Source organism: Corvus cornix, chromosome 8 (genome assembly GCF_000738735.6).
Source record: "Corvus cornix cornix isolate S_Up_H32 chromosome 8, ASM73873v5, whole genome shotgun sequence".
In the NCBI taxonomy this organism is placed as follows: domain Eukaryota; kingdom Metazoa; phylum Chordata; class Aves; order Passeriformes; family Corvidae; genus Corvus; species Corvus cornix.
Window position 1 is genome coordinate 7576838 of NC_046338.1, and position 23103 is coordinate 7599940.

General features: G+C 46.2%; 1 protein-coding gene across 1 annotated transcript in view; it reads left to right on the forward strand.

The window, feature by feature from the left end:
• The window catches only part of BEND5 (BEN domain containing 5), an 885667-nt gene that overhangs the window by 858100 nt on the left and 4464 nt on the right, over positions 1 to 23103 (forward strand). Inside the window, exon 12 of the mRNA XM_039556517.1 lies at positions 13405 to 13501. Within this exon, the coding sequence (XP_039412451.1) occupies positions 13405 to 13501 (97 nt within the window). The remainder of the gene's footprint in view (positions 1 to 13404; positions 13502 to 23103) is intronic.

Here is a 23103-nt window from a genome sequence, read left to right on the forward strand (position 1 = left end):
ACTCCTTGTCCCTTTTGTGCTTTCTCTGCTCTTTGTCTGCTGGAATAGCTGAGGTGTATATCTCTGGTTTTGCTTCAGCCCCTGCAAAGCCATGCACAGAGCAAGGACTGATTTCCTGCACCATCTTACTAAATGAATGGTTGGTTATTCTACCAGAACACAGTCCCAAAAATACCCCCAACCACAGCCAGGCCCTTGCAGCATGATCCAGCTGCCTTTTCTTCAGGTTTCCAGCACACTCGAGGTAAACGTGGGGGTCCTGTTTGAATGCAGTTCAAGATACATAGTTCTGCCTCATTTCCAGCCTCACCACTTCATTCCCAGCCTGTCATCCCTTGTCCCCTATTCCTCCTCCCTACAGCCCTGCACCCCACTTGCAGATGCTTCTTGCTCCCCTTGTCTGCTTTAAGAAGTTCCTCCCTGTGCCCTACCAGCTTGTTTTCACAGGGAGTGTATTTATTGCTGGCTGGCACACGCCAGCACTTGGACATACATTCAATTATCTTTGAACAATTTCCATTAACTCTGGTTTTGCTCTTTTCCCTTTCACTTTCACTGAACACTGCCTGTATTTTCTCAGAGCTTTCTCAGCTGCAACACAGCCTGTTTCTGTTCTCCCTGCTTTTTTTCTTTCTTTTTTTTTTCTTTCCACATTTTCCATGTTTTCATTAAGGTCCCTCAGTAAACTCTGGTGAGCATTCCTCCACTGCTGTCCTTTTTGTACATTTGCACTGAAAAGGGTCCAAGTTTAACCTCAGTGCATTAAATGCTCCCTTCACCTGGAAGGAAATCAATGGTACAGGCAGATTGGGGTTTTATCTACTCTCCCACACCAAAATGTATTTGTTTTTTATGTACAGCAATCTCCCCCTCTCTTGTGGTTTTACTCTTACCTGGTTTTCCATTAAAGCTTGACTTATGCTTTACTTTTATGCCAGTGGAGTGCACTGGGGGGATGATAAGGGCCATTTCTGCTTACTGTTCAGGTGAAGGTGTTCTCAGGTATGTAATCTGCCCTGAGAGCATGCCTACATCTCAGGCTTGCTGCTTTCCACTGGTTGTTCTCCCTTCCTTCTTGCTGGTAAAACAGGACTGTATTTGGACCAACTCTTTCATAAAATCTCTTACACTTTTCTAACAGAGACATTTGGATTTGCCCTCCACAAAGAGATGGGATATCGCTAGAAAGGAAAGGTTTTAATTGTCCATGTCTGGAATCATCCAGATTGTATGATTCTGTGGAAAAAATGATTCTTGGTCAAAGTCTTCAGGAGCAGGAAAGTACCTGCAGCACAAAGGTACTCAAGCTATTTTTAAAGAAGCTGTTTTAGGCACAGGAGAAAGAGCATGAGGCGAGGTGAGCAGTGCAGAGATGTGGGGCTGGAGTTTGAGTGCTTATTATGGTAATTCAAGTGGCCCTGTAACACACCACGGGTACTTCTGTGACTGCAGCACAGATACCAGCCTGTCACACAGCAAAGGGCTCCTCACCTCCAGTGGGGCTCTCTGTACTGGCATCCCTTGATTTAATCAAATTCTGGTCATCTGGATGAGAACCTGTGGAGACACCATGAAATTCAGGACAGAAGATGGCAGAGGGTGATCTACCACCATGAGAACAGGAGCCAACAGTCTAAGCCATCTCTTTCAGAACTCCATTAGCAATAGGTGGTGGTGTGAGCTATCACAAAGGCACCTCCTTTAAAAGCTCTTCTTCCACCCATCCAGCAGCAGTTCCTGGTGAGCACAGCCACAAGACAGAGACCTTTAGCCTTTCTCCTGTCTGTACCTGGCTATCGCTTACTTAGTGGGCACGGAGCTAATTGAAGGGTAGTTAATGCCATCAAGCATGGGGATGTATTTATATTTTTAACTACATGTAAGTGATTATCAACATTATAAATAATTACAGTCTGCCTCCCAGCCCCTCTGCTCCATTCCACCCTGCTAATTGCAGCGCTTAGATCTCAATGAGCTCATTATGTTTTGTCGATATTCAGCTCTTTGGCTTGCTCACTTCGGAGGGACCGGGGGGACACAAATGGGAGCTAAAGATTGGAAATGCCAAGCTCCCAGGGATTTGAGTTAGCGATCATCGCCGCTTCATCTCTATGCACAATTTATTCAGCACTCCACCTTCCCTAATAAATTATAGATCCCTCCAAGGGAAGCTTTGCCAAGGGATGGGCAATTGCCTTGCTTGCGGGGGAGCCCATTCTGTGTGGTATTGAGCATCTTTGACATCTGGTCTTCGCAGGATTGGATCCCTCCTGCCCTTCCCCTCCGCCCGTCTCTTCCGTCCCTTTTGGGAAGCATTAACCTTTTCACTGTGATGTATGCGAAAGGGCGACAGTCAGCAGTGGCAGTTCCTAATGGATTCTGTTTGTCTGGTTGTTTGTTTGTCTGAACTGCCTGCAATGCTGTCCAGACCTCTTGGAAAAGCAAGCCCAGAGTGCAACCAATGTTTTAATTAGCAGCAAAAGGCAGAGAGGCTTTTAAAGAAGAACAGTGTTTGAATTCAGAAGTTAAGAGCAGATGAATGTGGGATGGGGGACTTGGGATTCACTCCAGCTGAAGACAGTAGTGCCCTTAAAAGAGGGGCTGAATTTTCAATCTCAGGCCAGAGTGGTGAAGGGTGAGCTGCTTAGAGTGGTCTTTTGGGGCTTGTGGGCTACAAAGGGGTGATGTTGTACCCCTTACTCTTCTTCCTGGAAATGCAAAAGGAGCAGAGGCTTGTCATAATTGCCTTACTAAGGACTGAGATAAAACCTGGTGGAGAGTGCTCCTATGCAGCAAGATCTGAGCCTAAGGAACTGAGTTATAGGGCAACCTTTTGCTGATCCCTCCATCCTCAAAAAAGTTCAGCTCTCCTTTCCCCTGGCCTCATAGCTGTTTTCCTAATTCTGTCTTAAGATGGAGATGCCACAGAGTCTGCAGGAGATATTTTTCTAGTGCTTCACTGGTCTTATTGCTGGAAAGCTTCCCCCTAAACCTAATCTGTTTTATTGTAAATTAAGGCCATTGCTTCTTGTCCCATCACCAGCAGATGGTGAAAAGTTTATCCTGTTCTACAGCAGCCTTTACTTACTTGCACACTCTCTCTCACTATTCTGTGGCCCAAAGTCCAGAAATCTTTTCAGCTTTTCTTCCTTGGGCTTTCTGTACTCCTGATCAGCCTTTTTTTAAGCCCTTGAAGTATCCAGACAATGAAGCTGAAATTAAACCAACTTCAGGAGCTCTGTGGCCTTACAGCAGGCAAACGCTGCTCCCCACAAGAGCCTGGGATGCAGCTGGGAGCTCGTCCTCACAGCTTTGCAGTGCCCAGAGGTGCTGCTCACTGAAGAGTCAGTCCCAGCCCTCTGCATCAGGGCCACAGCTGCAGTAAACATCCTTTGGCATCCACGGGAGTATTCCCCAGTGATTCCATGTGGACACCGGAGTCAGGAGTGGCTCTGAGAGGGAGGAGCTCTCTCCAGGTCTGGAAGAGGTTGGCGCTGCTGCGTCACCTGAGCTGGGAATCGGTGAGACTCCTCCAGGATGATACTGGAACTTGTGAATAGAGGCAAACAGTGCTCCTGGAATTACTCCTTGTTAGTAATATGGAAACAGAGATAGGCAACACAAGCAGAGAGTGAGACTGTGCCAATAGCAAAATAGGATGTGGTATAACAAATATGAAGGTTTAATAGGAGAAGAGTCATACAAAATAATTTAACCAGAGGCTGCTGATTAAATTACAGTCACAAGCATGTTGTTATGAAGGCCCTTTTCACCAAGGATGGCAGTGGCTATAAAGCTGGCCTGCCAGTCAATGCTCAGTTCCCTCACAAGAACTTGCTCTGAGATGCCCTTTTTAAAACTCGAGGGCCACTCCTATATGCTGACGGTACAGCAAGACACTGCCAGCTGTTCCAAGAAAGCTGTTTGTTGTGACAACTACAGGAGTTGGTGGATCTGAAGTCTGGCAATGGCTGATTCCCATCAGAGAAACACGGGGAAGACACAGGCAGTGGAGAAGGGTAGAGCTGCAGACCTTTCCAGCACCTTTGTCTGGACACAGCCCCGCTGCTGCCAGCAGCCCTTCCCCAGGGGACATGATGCAGGAAGACAACCCAGCTTGAGTGAGAAGCTGTTTTAGCAAGGGCTTTGTGACAGCAGTCAGAGGAGTTATTTGTGGCAGGGACTATATATAACTATATTTGTGTGTGTGTAGATTAAATATATATATATGCATAGTGCCTTATCACTGCATTCCAGCTTGAGTGTAAAACACAAAGGAAAAATCAAAGGGTTTAGAAAAAGCTAAATTTATCTGGGAATGGGAATTATATTAGCAAAGAGGCAATTAATTTGGGGGTGGTGGAGATTATAGTAATATTTTACTTCTTCCCTACAAAGACAAAAATAGCATTAGCTTCTCTACCTACCAGTAATAGCTCTAATCCTCTCCTTACCTTCCAGCACCACCTCTCTGGAGTGACCACCTGTGGTGAGGTGTGTCCAGCTGATGTGGGGAGAGCTCTGGCCCGGCTCATGTGTGTCCCTGCTACGGGGAGGAAGCCCCCCCTAGTGCAGATAGCCCAAGTGTGGGATGGGCCCTTCAGTCTGAGCAAGCAGAAATGAGGTCTTGGCATTCATGGGCTGATGCCCCTTCCTTCCAATATTACTTCATTTAGCTCTGGTTGTCCTCTCATCCTTTAATGCCACTCACTCCCAAGCAAAGCACCCAAAGAGCCCTTCAGCAGTGACCCATCCCTTGCTCTGGACGTCCTGTGCCACCCCAGCCCAGCTCGGCCCTTGCAGAGGGAGCAGGTGCCCTGTCTCTGGTTTGGGCAGGCAGAGTTCCCATTGCAAAGCCAACCCCTGGATCTTCTTTGTGCTCTGGCAGCCCTGGAAACCCTGCATTCCCAGCAGAGCTCTGGGCTGCCTGCAGCCTGCCCAGCAGTGCCTTATTCTGAATCAATACTTGCAGATACTGGAGATAACTCAGGGAGAGAAATACATTAATGTAGACAAAGAAACAAAGATAATTATATTTTTTCTTCCCCTTCCCCCTTTTTTTCTTCTTCCTTCCCTTCACCCACAGAATAAAATTTTATTTTCTTCTCCCTCTACCCTCATCTCTATGATCTGCACTTAGCAGAGCTCCAGACTCTTAAATTATTTCACAGTTTTCAATAAAGCATTAAATCTTTTTTAAAAACTGCTTGTTTTAATTGAAAAAATTTCTATCAATCAATTCACCCCTTCTCTACCCTCGTGCCTTCCTCCCTTCCCCCAAACAGACCCATTTGCAGTAAATAATCTGTAGCCAGACTTTCTGCTCTAAAGAAATAAATAATTCTGAATTTGCTGAATCCTGCCTGATCTCCCAGCTTTAAATCACTGCACTTTGTACTGAGCTCAGCTGAAATGCTGAACACACTGAAGCATGACTATTACTTGGAGACTGCAAGTGTTTTTAAAGACACAGCCTCTGAGGCCATGGTCCTTTTTCCTCCCAGGACAGATTGAGAGAGGAGCTAAGCCAATTCCTGAGGATAAGTGGTCCCTTCCCTGCATTTGGCCCACTACAAATGCAGACGGTGCCTCGTCTTAACAAAGACTGACTGAATGCAGGATAAATCCAGTGTGTCTTTGAGCAAGTTCTTAAGAGGCATCTTGACTGAGACCATCTAACAGCCACTGGACTGAGTCCTTTTCCTGCTGGGTGACCTCAGGTAGGTTTCAGGAGGTCATCTGGGTCTACTCAGACACTGGAGAGCAGATGCCCGTGCTCCCAAGTGCAAATAGTTCCACTTGGACACAGAAGAACCTGTGGTATTCCAGCCAGGGAAGGAAGGTCCCCTAAAATCCCAGTGAATCCTGCAATCACTGCCAGCATTCTTCAATTCTCTTTACTCAAAAACTTTCAACCCAGCGACAGGCAGGCTTCTGCCACCAGGGAACACAATCCTCGTGTTTCTCAGTTCCTCATATTTCTTAGTCAATCTCATTTCTTAATTTCTTCCTTTTAGGATTGCCCTTGTCAAAGCTATTGACTATGCCCTGTCTGACAATGGAAGCTGCAGCTGAAGAGGGAAAATGCAGCACACAACAGATTACTGATGCCTGGTTGTGATTTATACAACTCACGAGCTTCCAGCAATTTAGAGATGAGAAATGGTTTATCCACACTTTGGTGTGTCGAAACACTCTTTCTACCATTTATCTTGAAACTGATTTTGTTTGGGTGGTAGTAAATGTTATGCCCAAAGCCGTGGGTGGAATGTCTAATGGGAACTTCCAGACCTGGAACAACAGGGATCATCATGTTTCTGAGCTGAGATGGGAGGGACTAAGAGGATCCCTAAAGAGTTCATCTTATGATTTTCTAGTGGATTTGGGGGGGTTTAATTACAATTGGAAAGTATTGTACTGTTCTTGCATTTCCAACCAAGCTGAAAACAGCTGTTAAGGCTTTATTTTTCATGCTATTTCTCACTTGTGCATTTGAGGACATTCATCAGTGATAGAAGGTTGTGAATGCTGGATTTTCACTTGGAAATTTCTTCCCCTGTCCTCATCCCTTTTCAGTACATCAGAGAGAATCAGCTCTGTAATTTTCATTGACTGTGCAAAGAGCTGAGGTCAGCTAATCCACAAGGGCTCCTTCCCAGAGCTAGCAAGTAACCAGAATTAAACAATAGCAAGGATCAGAAACGTTAAAATCACAAGAGACTCATCCTATGTTTTCCTGCTAAAGATCCATCAGACATTAATGTGAGACCAGTAAATTCAGGCCCAAATTAATTGTGGGACAGTTTGATAGAAGCTGTTACAATCAGGTTTTAAATTAATCATTTTAACAGTATACCAATTTACAGAGTGATGCTGATGCAATATTTTTATGAAGTAAAATATACTGGTGCTGAAATTCATTCTTTCAGGGTTTTTTTCTTTTTCAGCTGTGAGCTTGGCTGTGACCTCTGTCCCTCAGAAAATCTCATCAGGAGTCAGCAACACCAAAATATTTAATAAACCATTTTCTTTGGTTATCTTATATCTTAGGCCAGATTACCATTTACAGGAAGGCCCATTTCCATCTCCCACTGGTGCAGAGGGACCATAAGATGGACAAAATGTCACCTGCATGGAGCAATGTGAGGATGGCATTAGGCTGATGGAGCAGCAGTCAGAGGTGTCCCTGTAAAATCAAGCTCATAGCTCTGGGAAAGGCACATGGATCCAGAGGTAAAATGGGCTGTGGCCCTGTGGCGTTCCCAGCGTTGCTTTGGTGGTGTCTGAGACATCTCAGTCCTTACCAAGCTTGCTTGGGGCACCCTGAATTTCCTGTACCCCTCTGTGTGTCTTGAATCTTGTGTTGAGTCAGGTGCTCCCTTTTCATGGCCACACGTGTGGCAGCCACTCTGCAGCTCAGTGCCATGGGCAGGTTTCCATCAGCAGCAGAACGTGTTCAGCTGGGCACCTCCTTCACAGGTGCCCAGTCTCACAGGTGGCAGAGAGTTGGGGCACACCGGTGCTCCCCCACACTCTGCTCCCCTCCAGCCTCTGCTGCCCCTCGATGCAGCACCTTGGCTCCGTCCAGCCACTGGCTCCTGTGCAGCACCTCCACCTTCTTGTCTGTTCCCCGTGTCCCAGTGTTAGGTGGGATCTGCCTGTTTCAGTTCAGCTCATGAGGACAAAAGCAAAAGCTGATATTGAAATGAGTTCATGGGAAACACAGCGTGGTCCTTGAGCACAGTCCCTCCGGCAGAGATAAAACAGTGCTCTCCAAGATCCCTGTTCTCCAATCTCCTCTTTCAGAGCAGGAGAGAAAATTACAGGCCTCTGATTACTCAGGGAGAAGAGCGCACAACTCCAATCTTCGTAATTTCTTCCACAACAATCAAGCATTTCAGGAAAAGGGCCTGAAAGCCTGAAATAGTCGGTCAGAGATCTTTCCGCCTGGTTCCTTCCCTGATAACGCACAAGAGGAATAAAAATGAAGGCTCGTCATTGCTGTTACCTTTTGCTTCCAAAAGTGTCTGTCCTATCCGGGACCAGGAGCTCAGGCTGTTGGGAATGAAAATGCTCTCCTTAGGGAAAGTCCCTTTGCTATTTCCAGGCTGGCAGTTCAGGGCATTTATAGATTTTAAGGCTGGATGGTCTGGCTGCATTTCTCGAGTTTGACCTGCCAGGTACCATGAAAGGGTGTCCCCAGTAATTCCCACATTGAGCCTCGTTCTTACACAGGAGCCCGATCTCCTCCCCACACACCCATCTCAGAAGCTTCCTCCTTTGATAATGATTTTGAAATATGTAATCAGCTATGCTAGGCATTGGGAACCTTTTTTCCCTGGAGTGAGTCCCAGGGAAGGGCACATCATTAGCCCCCAGACTTTGCATCATGTTAAATGCTGGTGAAAAGCCTTGGAATAGCCCCTTTGCCCACCCTCCTTCACCACCAAGTCTCTATTTTGCCCCAGTCACACTTTGCTTGGAGTGGGCCCCCCATGAGCTGAGATTGGGGCAGCATCTGTTTATTAGAGAGCAGTGTCAGTGCTGTGAAACAAAATAAGTAAGTAACTGGTAAAAACAGCTCTGCTCAAATAGAGGACTAGCTCTGATCAGGCTTGGCATGATATAACATGGTGGTTTAAAGCCCTGTAATGCCATTTTCCATTAGAGCTCTTGTTCGAGTCAGGAAGGGGTTTGAGCCATTGATGGAAGCTGTTCTAAACAGACGAGAAAACCTCATCCATATTTCTCTTGAGATTGTATGAAGCTGACAGTATGCTCGCTGACCACAGTCATCTGGGACTCTCCCAAACAAAATAACCCTCTTTTCATAAATAACAGGATCCTTGTTGCGGTGGACTGAGATTTGCTGTAAAATTCAGTTGTGTCAAACAAAGAGCTTCTTCTGGTTTTTAATTTGAGCTATTAAAAAGATTCATCCTTCTCTTTGTTCTCATTTTCCTTACCCTCTTTCTCCCTTTCCATTTTTTTCCTTCCTCTATGTCTGTCTTTAGGATAACTTAAAGCTGTTTGTCTGAAACAAAAGGCTTGCGTGGGTCTGGCCAGTGGTGCCTCTGGATTGAATGGTCACATTTCAAATCCTACTTAGGACTAAACTTGGATGAATTCCATAAGCTAATAACCCAGTGCCGTGTTTCAAATTGATGGAGGTGCCGTCCTCTAGATGAGACATAAAACCAGAGATCCAATCTGCTTGGCAGAGACCCCACAGGACTTATCAAAGATGAGTGGGGGCTGCTAACTGTTTTGCCCTTGTCAAATCCTTACCACCATCACAGCTTCTCTTCCTGTTCCAAAGCAATGACACTGGACCTTATGAAAATGAGATGGTGAATTTGAAGGAGCCATTCTTTTTTCTAATTATTTAAAGCAGTTTGCAGTATCTGGCAGAAGGAGGAAAGAGAGATAATCCACTCACTTGAAAGTGGAATGACCCTGAATTTCAAAAAGCAAAACAAAAGCAAGCGAATGGTGCCACCATGCTCTGCAGCAGTGACATTATTAAAGGATCAGTGAGCTATTAAAGCAGCAACATTTAGTACCTCCCCTAATGACTTGTACTGCTAACTGGTTTCCAAATTGAGATTTTTATTGCCTCCATGCACAGACAGAACAAGGCTCTGTCTGCGCTTCCAGAAGCTTGAGCTTAAGCAGACTGTTCACAATAGGCTCAATGAATCGTGTCAGCTGAAAACTAGTAATGGCTTATGAGAGTCCCCACTCCTCTGTCTTCCTTTCTTACCAGGGCTGGAAGCTTTGGGCTGTGGGGCATGGTAGGGATCATAAACGTGCGGGATTTTGCAGAGAGCCCAGCTCGATTCTTGAACCTCCTAACATCTGTGAAATTTGGCAGAGTTGTGCATGAACAGACTGTCCTGAAATCTCCCCAAATCTGCTGATGCCGTTCACAGAGTGAATGCTGTGAGAAGGGTGTTTGCAGGAGGGACACTGGTTTCCACTTCCAGGTAGAAATATAGAGCATGGAGGAATGAGTCTGTGGAGGAGGAAGGGAGATGAGAGGGAGCTGCAGACCCTAGTGAAGGTGAAGGTACATCCAGCTGTTTCCATCATGACCCTCCCAAATAGATTTTGAGTGTCTCATATGAGCTGAGCTCCCATGATGGGAATAGCTGGGAAATGGCCTTCTGTCAAGTGCAGTTCAAGCTAGGAAGGGAGCTCCTGTGGGCACACAGCATGTGTGACTGCAGAAAGGAAGCTGGTTAAAAATCAACCAACCAACCAAACCAGCCAGCAGAAGTGGGTTCTGGTTGCAGTAGCTGTTATTTACATGCTCAGGATACACTGCTAGCCAAAGTGGAGTTTGAGCCTTCCGTGCACCAGAGATAAATGTTACTGCTTTAATTTGTTTTCCTCTACCGGTTCTGCACACACGTGCTGCCGGCACTTGCTGAGGGAGTCATGCCAGCTCTTGCCCAGGCTGGACAATCACAGGGAGAGACCAATGCTGCTGCTCCTGGTTTTATGTATCAGGTGCCTGATTTCCATGACAGAAACCGCTCATCCTTTGCGGAAGTGACAGGCAGAGCAGAGGGGGCAGGATGGCTGCAGAGACTTGTACTAGAACATGCACGTTTTTTATCCCATGCTGGTTTGAGTCTCTTCTCATCAATGCTGACTGCAAGTTATTCCCATTTTGTGACTTTTCAGTGGATGCATGTGGCACTGCATTTCTGATTTCTTCATGCTCTCCATCTATCTGTGTGTCTGTGTTCTGCAAAATACCCTTACCTTTCTTGGCAATCTTAGCAAACAGGTCTCTGTGTGCACTGGAAAATATATTCAGAACTGTAGGAAAATGGGGTGAAGTGGCCTGCGAGGCCCTTTTATGTTTCTGTACCCAAACTTCACACAGTATGAATTACACCTAAACCAATCATGTCTGCTGTGGGCTTAACATGTTCTTGAAGACCTCTGGTCTGGAGATTTCCAGACATGCTAAGGCAGGTTATTCCACTGGTTAGCTGTCCTTAGCTTCAGAAAGCTGTTCCTAAGACCTGAGCTCAGCAGTGGAACTGGATTCCTGCAGGTCAGAGTTAAGGCAGACTTGTAAGGCAGGAGCTCAAGGAGCCACTTCCTTGGCTGCACCCACTCTCATCTAAGGGCTTCCTCCCCCTGTCTGCAGGTCAGGTGCTTCCCACCGTGCAAACAAAGGCAATGCAGAGAGACAAAGAAAAGGGCAGCAGGGCCACTTCTGGCAGAGGAGCTTTCTGAGATTGCCACTGACAAAATGTCCTAGAGACTTTACTGAGTCCAATTACCAGTTTATGTCTTTAAAGTGACAAGTAAATGAAAGAAACTACAAGATCAAGCCATGTTAGTCTTCTCAATCCCTTAAGTGTCTGACAGCCCTCTTCTTCCCTTCTTCCTCGCTTCCTCAGACTACTCTGAACTCTTAACCTTCGCCACGCTTTGAGTCCACATCCGCAGCAACCAAACTACCCCCAGCCATCCCCAAATTCCAGGAACAATCACAAAGCACTTTCAGAGCAACACTGCCCTCCCTCGAATTGCTAAACTTTAGGCTGTCTCCAACTTTGTGAGCTTCCCCGCATGCAGGGCAGGTCTGGCCCGGCAGTGCTGGCAGGCTGAGAGGGGAGCTCGCTGGGCAGTGCCACAGCCAGGGAACAGCTGGTGCTGATCCACACAGCCGCCTCTCCCTGTCCAGGCAGACAACAGCCGGGAGCACCAGCTGCTCTGGCTCTGCCGTGCTGCTGGCCAGCAGAACAGAGATGGTCGCAGCACATGTGGTGTTAGGGTCGCAATGAGCATGTCAGGACAGAAGGGACAGATCCATGTAACCATCCCCAGGCACAGCGGTGGGAACTGGGAAAGCAGGACAAGATCATTGGAGAGAAAAGCAGTGTCAGGAGTCATCCTCAGCCACTAGACCTGACTGCAGCACTAGGAGAGCTGGTGGCTGGATTTTTGCAGGAGTAAAGACTGTGACGTTGGTTCGACCTTCCTTATAAATAAATAAATAAATGATAAAAAGATCTCACAGTGATGCCTGAACCTGATGTCTCATGCTCACTTGTTTTGATGTGTCTAATGTAAGTGGGCGGGTAATAAAAGCTTCATTTAGAAGCCAGTGTCTTCACCGGCGCTGCTGGAAGCCCCTGGGACACTGCACTTCTGGAATTTTCCTCTAATGGACACATCAGCGGATAACTATTGATAAAGTAGAACATGCCCACATGCACACAAAACAACCCAGCAATGGTTTATCTTCCTGGACTGCTGGGCGTTGGATGCAAAGGTCTCTTTAGACTCTCCAGGTTCTGTACCCAGCTCAGCTGTTGCAGCAGCCCTGCTGAAATGCTCCTCACCACGACCATCTGGGGCAGTGCCCTGGAGAACCAGGTGGTTATTGCAGCCTGGGTAGGCATCAGTTCAAAGCAGGCAAACGAAGGAGTCCTCAGCCCCCACAGCACAGCTGTGGAAAATGGCATCCACTGGCTATCTCCCAGCTGGACATTACCCTGTGGGTGATAAGGAGATGCTGCCCTGTAACAGGCAGACTTAATGCTGACTTTTCACAAGAGCAGCAGACTCACCCCATGGACATGTTGTCTGGGATATTTTTTTTCAATGCAATCCACAGGTTTTTCAACTTCTTTGTTAGCAACTGGGTCTTCAGCAAGGTCAGGTTCCTGTGCCCGTGAGGTCTCTGTGGCAGCTTTGATGTGCAGCACCTGCCTAATGCTGGGTTTAGGGGTGAGCTGAAGGAGAAATCGTGGCTAGTGAGAAGACACACCAGAGTTACTGCTGAACTCGTTAAGGTAACCTTCTGTCCTTCCAGTTCTGTGCTAAAATCACCATTTCAGGTCCTGAATACAACACAGGGAAAGAGCAGTGTATTCCCCATGACACTGTGGGGTCAGAGCTAAAGGTGTGGAGGGCTACAGCTTTAATCCCAACCTCCAGTACCCTGCTCCATGGCAGGTTCACACCCTGATATAGCTGACCTTGTTTCCTGGATACAGAAATACTGCCTGTATCCACGCATTTGAGGTAATTATTTTCCCTGAATGTGGAAATTGGAAATTTTGTCTAGTGTATTATTTCATGAGAACCACAGGGATCTGCAGCCAGGCGTGCAGGGAAAGGGAGATTGTTTCCTCCTGTCTGTGTTTTTATGCCGCATCTGCCTGTGAAAACAAGAAGCAAACAAGATGACCCCCACCTTATCTGCCTGCGTAAGTCATTTTGCCTGAAGCCTGAGCTCTGTGGGATGGTTGATGTAAAACTTGCTCTTGCATTAAATAGCAATAATTTACCTTTAGACTCTGCTTTTATACTACTACTATTATTATTATTATTATTAATTATTTTTAAAAATGCTCCTTAATGAAAAACTCACAGATACGAAGCTTGGAAGAAATGTGGCCAGGACATTCTTGGATTACTACAGGCTGAACTCCTTGGTGGAGGGACCACTAGCACCGACTCCTAAAACTTGGTAGGTCAGAAAGCAATTTCTCTTGCTTTAGCTGGGCTGCTTTTTTAATACCTTTCATGACTAAACTTCAGTGCTACTGCATTACGGCTTTATAATAAGCGTGCTAGTCTAACTGTGCTTATTTTATTGAAATTCCATTTGGAAATAAAGCATTTATGATCAGGAAAGATACCTGGTTTATGTCTGAAAAAATATTCAGAGGATTTTGGAGATATTGATATCTTTCCTGAATTCTGTCTGCTGTACACCAATCTCACACCAGTATCTTTAATGGACTTACCCTTCATTTATCTCCTGAGAGTGAATCAGACCCACTTTTATTTCACAAAGTTTTAATTCTGGAAGTGAAAACTTTTTCAGTGCTTCAGGAAATTACTGGCAAGCCCGTGCTGAAGGCAGAGTTCTCCACCTCCCCGTGGAGCTGCTGCAGTGCTGGCAGCCAGTGGCAGGTTCCTTCTGCCAGCCCAGCTGGGACACTTTACCTGGGGGTCCCCTCTTGCTCTGAGTCCTTACTCCAGTTTTACACCCAGCTCAGTGGGAGTTAGTCCAAAAGGAAGTGGGACGTGAAGTCAGGCATGGTGAGCAATGCACAAAGGCATGAAATGCCCAAGCTTGCCCCCTGCAGCACTGCTGGCCCTTCTCTGGTGTTGGCCAACTGCGTCCTTTCAGTGTCCCTTAGCTTGTGTGAAGAGCAGGGGAGATACCACTGAACTGTTTATGGAGAACCAGCATCCCTTGAGCTGGAAAAGCTGTGTAACAACATGGAGATGGAAGCAGAGCAGGAACCAGAGCACCTGTTTCATGGGAAACATCATATTCTGAATTTGCCTCTGTTCTGAGGAAACAGCAATAATGCCTCCAAACTGAAAATTTTCAATTAAATGCATTTGGAGCAACTGGGATATTTCATTTGGGTTTCAACCCTTAACAACACAACTGAATATAATTTATATTTTGCAATGGAAAAGGCAATTCTGAATTGGCAAGGGAGGCAGCTGAGCCTTGAGATTCACTCCTTCCTTCTACCCGCTTTTTTCTTCCCTTGAAAGAGTAGCTGTGGGAATGGTTCCTTGTCTGCAAAGGATCACTTTCCTACTGAAGATTTTCTAGTGATGTGTAAGATGGATGTTACAAATATCAGGCCAGACCAGAGAGCAATTGCTGGAGTTCCTTCTGCAGCCTTTAAAAATCCTCTCACTGCAGCCATTCTGGCAGTTCCTTATGTATGTGGTCAGAGCCAGGCTGCCTGTGTTAGGCCTGCTTTGAGCCCATCTCCCTTCTCTGTTTGTGATCTTGACACCACAGTTTAGGCTGGCTCAAGGAGGATTGTCAGCACTGCAGTTCCGAATGCTCTTATCTGCAGAGACCTGCAGGGTTAGCAGAGAAAAGCATTCAGCATCTTCCTCTCCTCCAGAAATTGAATGTATCATTTCTCTCAGACTCCCAGGGGCCACAGCCTCCAAGGCTAAAAACCCACAACTATTACTGAACCTAATTACCACCTGACAGCAAAGTGCTTTTTCATAGCATCATTCAGTTACCTCATCAAAAGGAATGTTTGTTTGCTTTCTTCATTTTAAATTAAAGAACCACTGACAGTGGTAACTGAAGCATTTTAATCTCATCCAATATCCATGTCCATCTCTATAGAGACAGCCACGCCAGCAGGGAAAGACACGCACCTCTAATCACAGAGCAGAGTGTTGCACAGAGCAAATTTTTCTTGTTCCCCTACCAGAGTCTAATGTGGTGAGGGATCTTTCGTTTGGGGGGGTGCTACCTCACAGCAAAATCCTAAATACGGTCAATGTTCAGCCCTAAGCCAACAGATGTTTAAGGAATACATTTCTAAAGATTCATGTTGTTAATTTCCTGATGGATTTCAAATACTGGCTTTTCCCTGTAAGTAGATAGATGCCTTCTATTTGTATCCTAGGCTTTGTCACCTGACATTTGATCACAGCCTATATATATATATATATATATATAATGTACACCAGTGAAATGAAATTGTTCTTTGAAGCTGCCATGTTAACTGCAATCCTCTCCACAAGGAAATCTTGAAAACTGCTGGGAAACAGAAGGGAGATGGTTGTGGCTTTAAATATGTCTTGGCTAGGCAGTGGCACTAGGAAAGGACTGGAATATGTAAAATGATGCTAAATATCTGTGTAATCAGGACTAATTATATGGCACGGTTATTAGTGGAAACAGGACATGTTGTGCCCACAGTTTATGAAAATATATTAAAAAATTACTGTATTCCACATAGTCATTGAAAGAAAGCTGCAGAGTTAATAAACGTGTAAGGGACAAGTAATTGCCTGCTTTGTCCCAGACTAGGACAGGCAGAACAATTTCTGTTGGAGGGAATTAGTGCAGCCAAAATGTGTTAGAATGACAGGCCCAGAAATAGCAACAACCTGCAACCATTCCAGAGCACATCTGACTGTAAGGAAGTAAATGTTTATGTTGGAATCACCATGTTTTGGAGAAGGAAATTGAGGCACAAAAAGGGAGAGATGGACCTGAGGGTCAGAAATAGGGCTGGTACCCAAATCCAGGTACCTCACAAGAGCTTTGTCCATACAGTCAGGCTGTCAGAGAGCAGCCATCCTACAGCATAGGCAATGTAGGCAGTTCAGTGGGAATGGAATCAGGATCATATGGACTAAGAGGCAACAACTGATGCAACAGCTCTGGTTACAGAACAAGACTAAAGCTGGAGATGGGGCACCCTCTGCTACCCCAAATGCTTATGCAGCTTATTTCAAGGGTCAAGAGAAAGAACTGTATCTGTATTCTGTGTATGATGTGATTATGTGCCTTCAGGTGAATCCAACTGGCTGGCTGGACCTGTGGTTAAATTCCACCTGGTCTTGTCTATAGAAGCCCATGGGTGAAGGGCTGCCTGTAGATCAACATATCACAGAATCACAGACTGGTTTGGGTTGGAAGGGACTTCAAAGATATCTAGTTCCATGCCCCATGCCATGGACAGAGACGCCTTCCACTTGGTTGCTCCAAGCCCCACCCAGCCTGGCCTTGAACACTTCCAGGGACGGGGAATCCACAGCTTTTCTGGGTAACCTGTTCCAGTGATGGACCCCCCTTCAGCCCCTGCCCACTGACTGAGCTTCCTCCAGCATCCTCCCAGTTCCTCTGGGAGTGGGCCCAGTGACCACAGAGCTTCCCACAGCCTGTAAGGGAGGGTCAGGTTTCAAGCAGTAACCCCACTGTGTCCTGCAGTGCTCATGGCAGGGAGACCCTGTGATCTCAAGCAAACACCCAGTTCACAAAGATAATATCTGCTGTTATCAGCATGCTCAGTAATTATTTTCCTGAAGGTGATGCAGCAAGGTAGGAAAACGTCAATGGCTCAGCTGGGGAGGGCAGGAAGGTTAGAATATTTTCCTCTGTGAGCTAATGAATTAAAAGCCTTGCTGAAAATGCTGGATGCTCTCTGGAGTGACAAGCCAGCAGGCCCATGAATTTCTAGCAGGGTATGAGGGAGCTCTGTGCTGCCTGCAGAAGCTGCTGGAGAGGAGTGCTGCCACTTAGCCGTGCTTGAGAGAGGCTCAGAGAGCCCATCCTGGACACAAAGACAGCTCTCTAAGGGTGGGTTAAGTGGGCACAGAGCAGGAGAGAGCAGTGCAGAAAGCAGCTGTTGGACAGCAATGAAGGTTCATGTTCATGCCCTTCCTCTTCTCTTGTTCCTTTTCTAAGCTGCTCAGTGACCAGAGAGTTCCATTCCCAGTGCACTCACTGGAAACCATTTGAGTGGGGCTCCCTTTGATGCTGCCAGTGGCACAGGGAGATCCTCCTCTTACTGAGTCTCTGTCCTGTTCTCACCTCTTTCTACTTGTGCCAGAGGAAAGGTGAAGATTTCTTGGGTTGAAAGGCTGAAATGTCCTCTGAAAGGAGGTTGGTAAAAGGTGAAAAATTTGTAAGAGATTAAGAGACAGCAGAGTACAGCTGTTACAGAGAATGGCTAAGGTGGGAAAACAGAACTGTTGCTGAAAAATTCACAAATGCCAGTCAGCTTGCACTGCCTGAAGCTCATCCCTTTGCCCATATCAGCATTTCTCTGTTCTTTCACTCTGGCTCCATGGCTGCAACGGAGCCCTGCTCCAGCACAGCATCAGCAGAGGAGCTCTTGCCTCTTTAGACCACTGACATTCTTTTTCTCTGAGAGCTACCAGTTCCATGTTACTCATATCCTGGACACACTGAAGTTCAAATTCTAGAAGTCCTGAGTGTGTAAACAGCTCTGTCAGAGGTTAGGGAAGTTGGGCTTTGAACAGAGACAGTGTAGGTATCCTGAAAAATCCCACCTGGGCCTTGCGGGTGGAGCATTCTGCAGCTCATGTCTGCCCCATGTTTTCCTGCAGGTAAAACCCAGGTGCTCTGCTCACAGAAGTGTTGGGAAAGAAATTCCTTCCTGTGTGGGAATCTCACAGTTGCTGCACTGATACACATCAGAGAAAAGCTCAGGAGAAGATGAATAATTCTAAGAGCAGGGATTTGATGGCATGTGGCAAATAATGCCTGGGGCCACACACTGAATGAAAAAAGGATAGAACAAAATATTGACTGGCCCTTCATTAATTGCCTTCTGTCCATCGTGCCCTGAATAAAGCAGCAGCCTTGTTGAAGAAAAAGTAGGCTGTGATGAGGTAATTAAAGACCCCATCAGAAGGCATATCTGCCAGGAGGTTGAATTAAAATTCCTCTGACAGCCTTTGTTCTGGCAATTCCTCCTCTTGCTGCTTGACTTTGCAGCCCTAATGATGATGTATGAGAGCACAGCTGCGTATCCAACAGGCCAGATCAGCCCATGGGGCTGTCCTGCCATCCTCAGGGGCAATGGGCACTGTCTTCTGCTCCACACCGGGTGGGGATGGGCGAAGTCTTTGTGTGTGGGCAGTGTCTGACCAAAGGCAGGTCCTTCTGCCTGGACAACCCAGTTTGAGCCCCAGCTCGACACTAAACAGCTGTGCCCAGAGGCTGTGTGGGCTGATGGGCTCTGATACCATCCCAGGGCTGTGCTGCTCTCTGGCATGTGCTGTGTGTGGGTCCTTCTGCCCCACTGGGTCTAGAATGTTCTCCCCAGTTCACCTCTTCCTGTATTTCAGAAGAATTCCTCTCTACACTTTTAAGCTCAGGATTTTGATGTTTCATCTACATCTGGTTGTGCTTTCTTTGACCTGGCCATGACTGACGTGAGAGCTGGGAGTGAAGCCACCTCCCTGCCTTATTCCGAAGGGGCTCTGCTTGTTGCCATCCCCAGCTCACTTCTCCCAAACTTAAATTATTGTCTTGTTGTCTTTTCCCTCACCATTTTCAGTGGCTAAGAGGAGAGCAGAGTGTAATAAACAGAAAAAATGTTCTAGACCAAATGTGAAAGGTCAGCAAAACCTCTTACAATTTGTAGAGTGAGGAAATGGAATGAGGGCAGGAAAATAGAAGAGTCAAACAACTTCAATCTGATTTCCAGGTCTGTAAATTGTATTAGTAATGGGAACACTACTAAGCTTTAAAGGCCAATTATATGGTTTGCTTAAAAAATTAATTTTTGGGGGTTTTCCCCCCTTCCCTATTGGTAATTATAATCTGTCAGCTCGCTCCCACACACGTCTACATGTTTTATGCAACTCTTGATACTTGTAGCTGTCATTAAAGAACACCTTCCAGGTTTTGAACGGTGACATTTGCATGGGTTTAGTGAAAAGGATTCATTTACAGAGTTTAGAGATGTGCAGTGCCTGGCCAGCTCCCAGCAGAGGCTTCACCAAAATTCCTCATTACAACAATTAGCTTCTCAAACACTTGGAGACGAGGCTGCCAGCTGCAGGGATTTTACCCTGGATTTAAGCACGTGCACACTAAAGAACAGGCAGGCACCCAAATACACGTCCAGCTTGGTCCTGCTCTTATAGATTCCCTGAACAGAGGGAGTGTAAAAATGCTTCAGGATGGGGAGCTGGTGTGCCTGACAGGGGGCCTAGCAGGAGAAAATAATCTGCATTTCTTTATGAAGTAGACTTGGTCCAAGTTAACAATCCCTTTCAAAATCAAGGTGCTGTCAGCTGTTTTAATTTAATTTACTCCACCTTAATTTACTTTTTGGAAATAAGCTAAATGAATAAATTGAATTATGGCCACTTTAACTCTGAAGGAGCATATCACATAAGAGCTTGCTGTGGTTTCACTAATCAGCTTTGCATTTAAACCCTAAATGTATTTAGATTAGCTCTCACAGGCATCCTCACATAGGTATGCCTGCAGGTACCCACCTGCTTTCCTTTTCCTTCCCTGGTCTTGTTGCTCTGAGGAAGCCAGGGCTCAATAAGCAAATTGACAGCATCTGTGTTACTTCATGCATCACCCTGGTCTGGGATTTTCCTGCTCTGAAAGCAGAGACAGGGACCTGTGTGAGGGGTGGGCTGACATGGGTAATGTGATGTACACAGCATGTTAATCCCAATATCATACTGGTAACTTGAACAAGCTCAAGAGACTGCCATTTTCTGCTACATCTCACCAGGAAAGTGCAATCCATTATTCTCCTGCTGCTCCTCAGGAAATGGGAGGACAGGAAACAAGACAAAACCTATTCCCATGCTCTCTGCAGCTCCCAGCTCCAGAGTCAGCAGAGGTACACAAGGGTGGCTGTGCGTGAGCCACATGAGTTGCTTGTAATCATGGCTCCTTCTCCTTCTCTTGTGTGATAGTGTGGCTTCAGCTATAAACTAATTATTCCTGCCTCTGGGCACTGTCTCCTGGATGAAGCGGGTGTGTCTTGCTGCACTGGGCTGGGGAGAGAGGCCAGAAACTGAGGAATGGATGGCAAGCAGCAGAATCCCTTCTGTGGCAAAAGGAGAGACATCTGCACACCCTCTAACATCTGCCTTCCCTATAAGCAGCAGGGACCAGCCCCTGCACTCAGAAGGGCAGAGCCATAGGATATAGACCTGATGAGATTTCCAGGTAGTGCTGGGATTCTCCACACAGCACTTTAGTGGGGATTGTATGGCCCAGAAATCACAGTGTGCTGTAATGGATGGGTGGGCACCTGGCAAGCATGACTACATGCTCACTTACTGGAAACAGGCGCTGGTGACCGCTTGAAAAAAAAGAAAAATCGAGCCTGTGGTAATGGCTGAGGATTTGTGACCTTTGCTCTAACATTTCAAATTTGTTTTTATTGCTTCTAATTGGCCTTGCTTTGGAGCATGCACATTATCTAACTGTCAGGGCACTGGCTGTCATTATCTGCTGGGTCATTTGGTTTGTGTTCTTTACGATTGAAACTTGTCAGGCGTTCCCAGAAAATACTGCGCTCCCCTTGCAGTGTCAAACGTGGTGCTGGTTAATTGTGCATCCCTGAGAGTGAAGCATTGGGACTGATCAGGCATTGATTGTTTAGCTGTGATGGACACAATTGAAACATGTCTCCTCTGTATGGAAGGGAAAGTGTAAAAATTAGATCAGCAGCAACACGACAGCAGCCAGATTTCTTAGTTTCAGGGATCAGAGGTTACCCATTTTCCAGCCTTGATGACTCATTTTTGATCCCACTCACATGGCTTGGATAACTTCATTTTTACTTCCCTTTGCAATTTAAACACCAATTCTCTTCTATTTTGACTTTCTTTAATACACCAGCTGCAAAGTCACTAGTTCAGATCTCCCCACCTTGCCTTGCTTCACGAGATGGAAACAAAAGTCAAGAAATGTGTGTGTGAAAGAGCTCAAAATGCCACAGTGGCACAAATGTGCCCAGGGAGGTGGCTCTGTAAACCTCAGCTCATCCAAAACATCAGCCCAGTTTGTAAGTCTGCTGATTCATTTTAAGGCCTTTAAGATTTCCTAACAATTAAAAATCCAGGTACAGTTGTTTTGGATGTGGACTTGTACACTACATTCAGAGTAGGTGTATATAGGGGTTGTCCTCCTATAGGTGGGCTGGGAGAGCTACAGGCAGCAACAGCAACATCCCCATTTTGCAGAGTAAAAATGAGCTTTGCTGGGAACACCAAGCTGCTACACCTCAGTGTGAATTATGCATCTGCTGTATTTAGATAGAAGCAATTTTCCTGTTGAAATCAGAGGTTGGCATTTTTTTCCCATGGGGTTCTGTAACTCAAAATTGTGTTGAGATCAAGCATGTAGCAGAGAGGCTTTTTTAGCTGTAAAGGTGAATGTATTTAGATTATTCAAGTGGTGATTTTTTGGATGTACAATTAGTTGAGTGAGAGATGTGGTATAAATTTGGTATTGTAATTGCTATGCCTCTGAGATTTCAATTTGCAAAACAGTTTGCATGGCTGCAAGATTAACTGTTGTCTGTGCGATGAACATGTAGCAGAGCTGTGGTTTGATTGTGACTGTCAATTGGCTGTATATCCCAAAAAACCACTTTGTGACAGGCACCTGATGTGACTGAGTGGTTGATACTCATGATGCTTCAGTTCAGTGGATGGCTGAAAAAGACCAGTGTCTAAAAATCCCACCTGTAAGTGCAGTTGGCGCGACAGGATTTCCTTTTTCTGTGTTAACCCAATCAGGAAAAAGGAAGTTTAAGACCCGTTTTTATCCTCTTTGCATATTTTGCATTATATTGTTTCCTTCACTTGCATAGAGGAGCATGGGAATGACAGTCAGCAGTGCTGCTCCAGTGACTGGATGAGTGGGTGCAGAGAAACAGGGGTCTGCATGGAAGCACCAGCCACAGCCTGGCCAGGAGCTGAGCCCTGCCTGCCCATGCAGTGCTGGCTGTGCCCTGGGAGCGGGCAGGAAGGCTGTCAGCAGTGAGATGGGCAGTGCTGACACAGCCCCAGGGCAAGGGCTGGGCTGCCTGGCTGGCTTTCTGATGTTTGGCGTGGGTCTGCATTTGGCTCACAGCTGCTGCTGTGTTTGGGTCTCCAGTGTTGTCTAGGAACATGTCAATGTAATTATGCACAGAACCAGAGAAACTGCTTGTTCTCACTTCACTGTGCCTTTCAGGTATCCCTCACAGGGTCCTAATTTATTTATTTTTGTCTCAGTGTTTATCTCTTCAAAATACCACTCTGCCTTAGGTTGGTGATTGAACTGGAGAGATGCAGTAAATACTGAACTGATGGCAGCTGTGACAGCGGGGAGGAGGGGAGGGCTGGTGGAGGTAAAGCCCTCTAAGCCCTGGGCCCCATCAGCAGCTACATTATTACAATGTTTTTAAATGTATATTAAAACACCCATCTGCAAATAAAAGCAGGGGCACTGAAAAACACACACTCGTGTGGTGAGGAAGGCAGGTTTAGAAGTGTCCAATTCCATGGGATGAGTCAGGGTGCAGGGATCAAGAAAACTGGGGTTTCATCATCTCTTTTCAGTTCTCCCCAGGTCTGCTGCATGGCCTTTGGTAGGTCACTTCACTTTTGATGTGTGACATGGATGTGTGACAGACAGCTGCTCTCCTTCCCAGCGTTAGAGTCTCAGGAAGGTTTGGTACAGCACCAACACCAGCCTGACCAGGGTCTGCAGCTGCCATGGGGAATACAAATAACTGATCTTGGAGGGAGCAGACAGAGCTCAAAAAGCAGATCAGCCACAAGGAG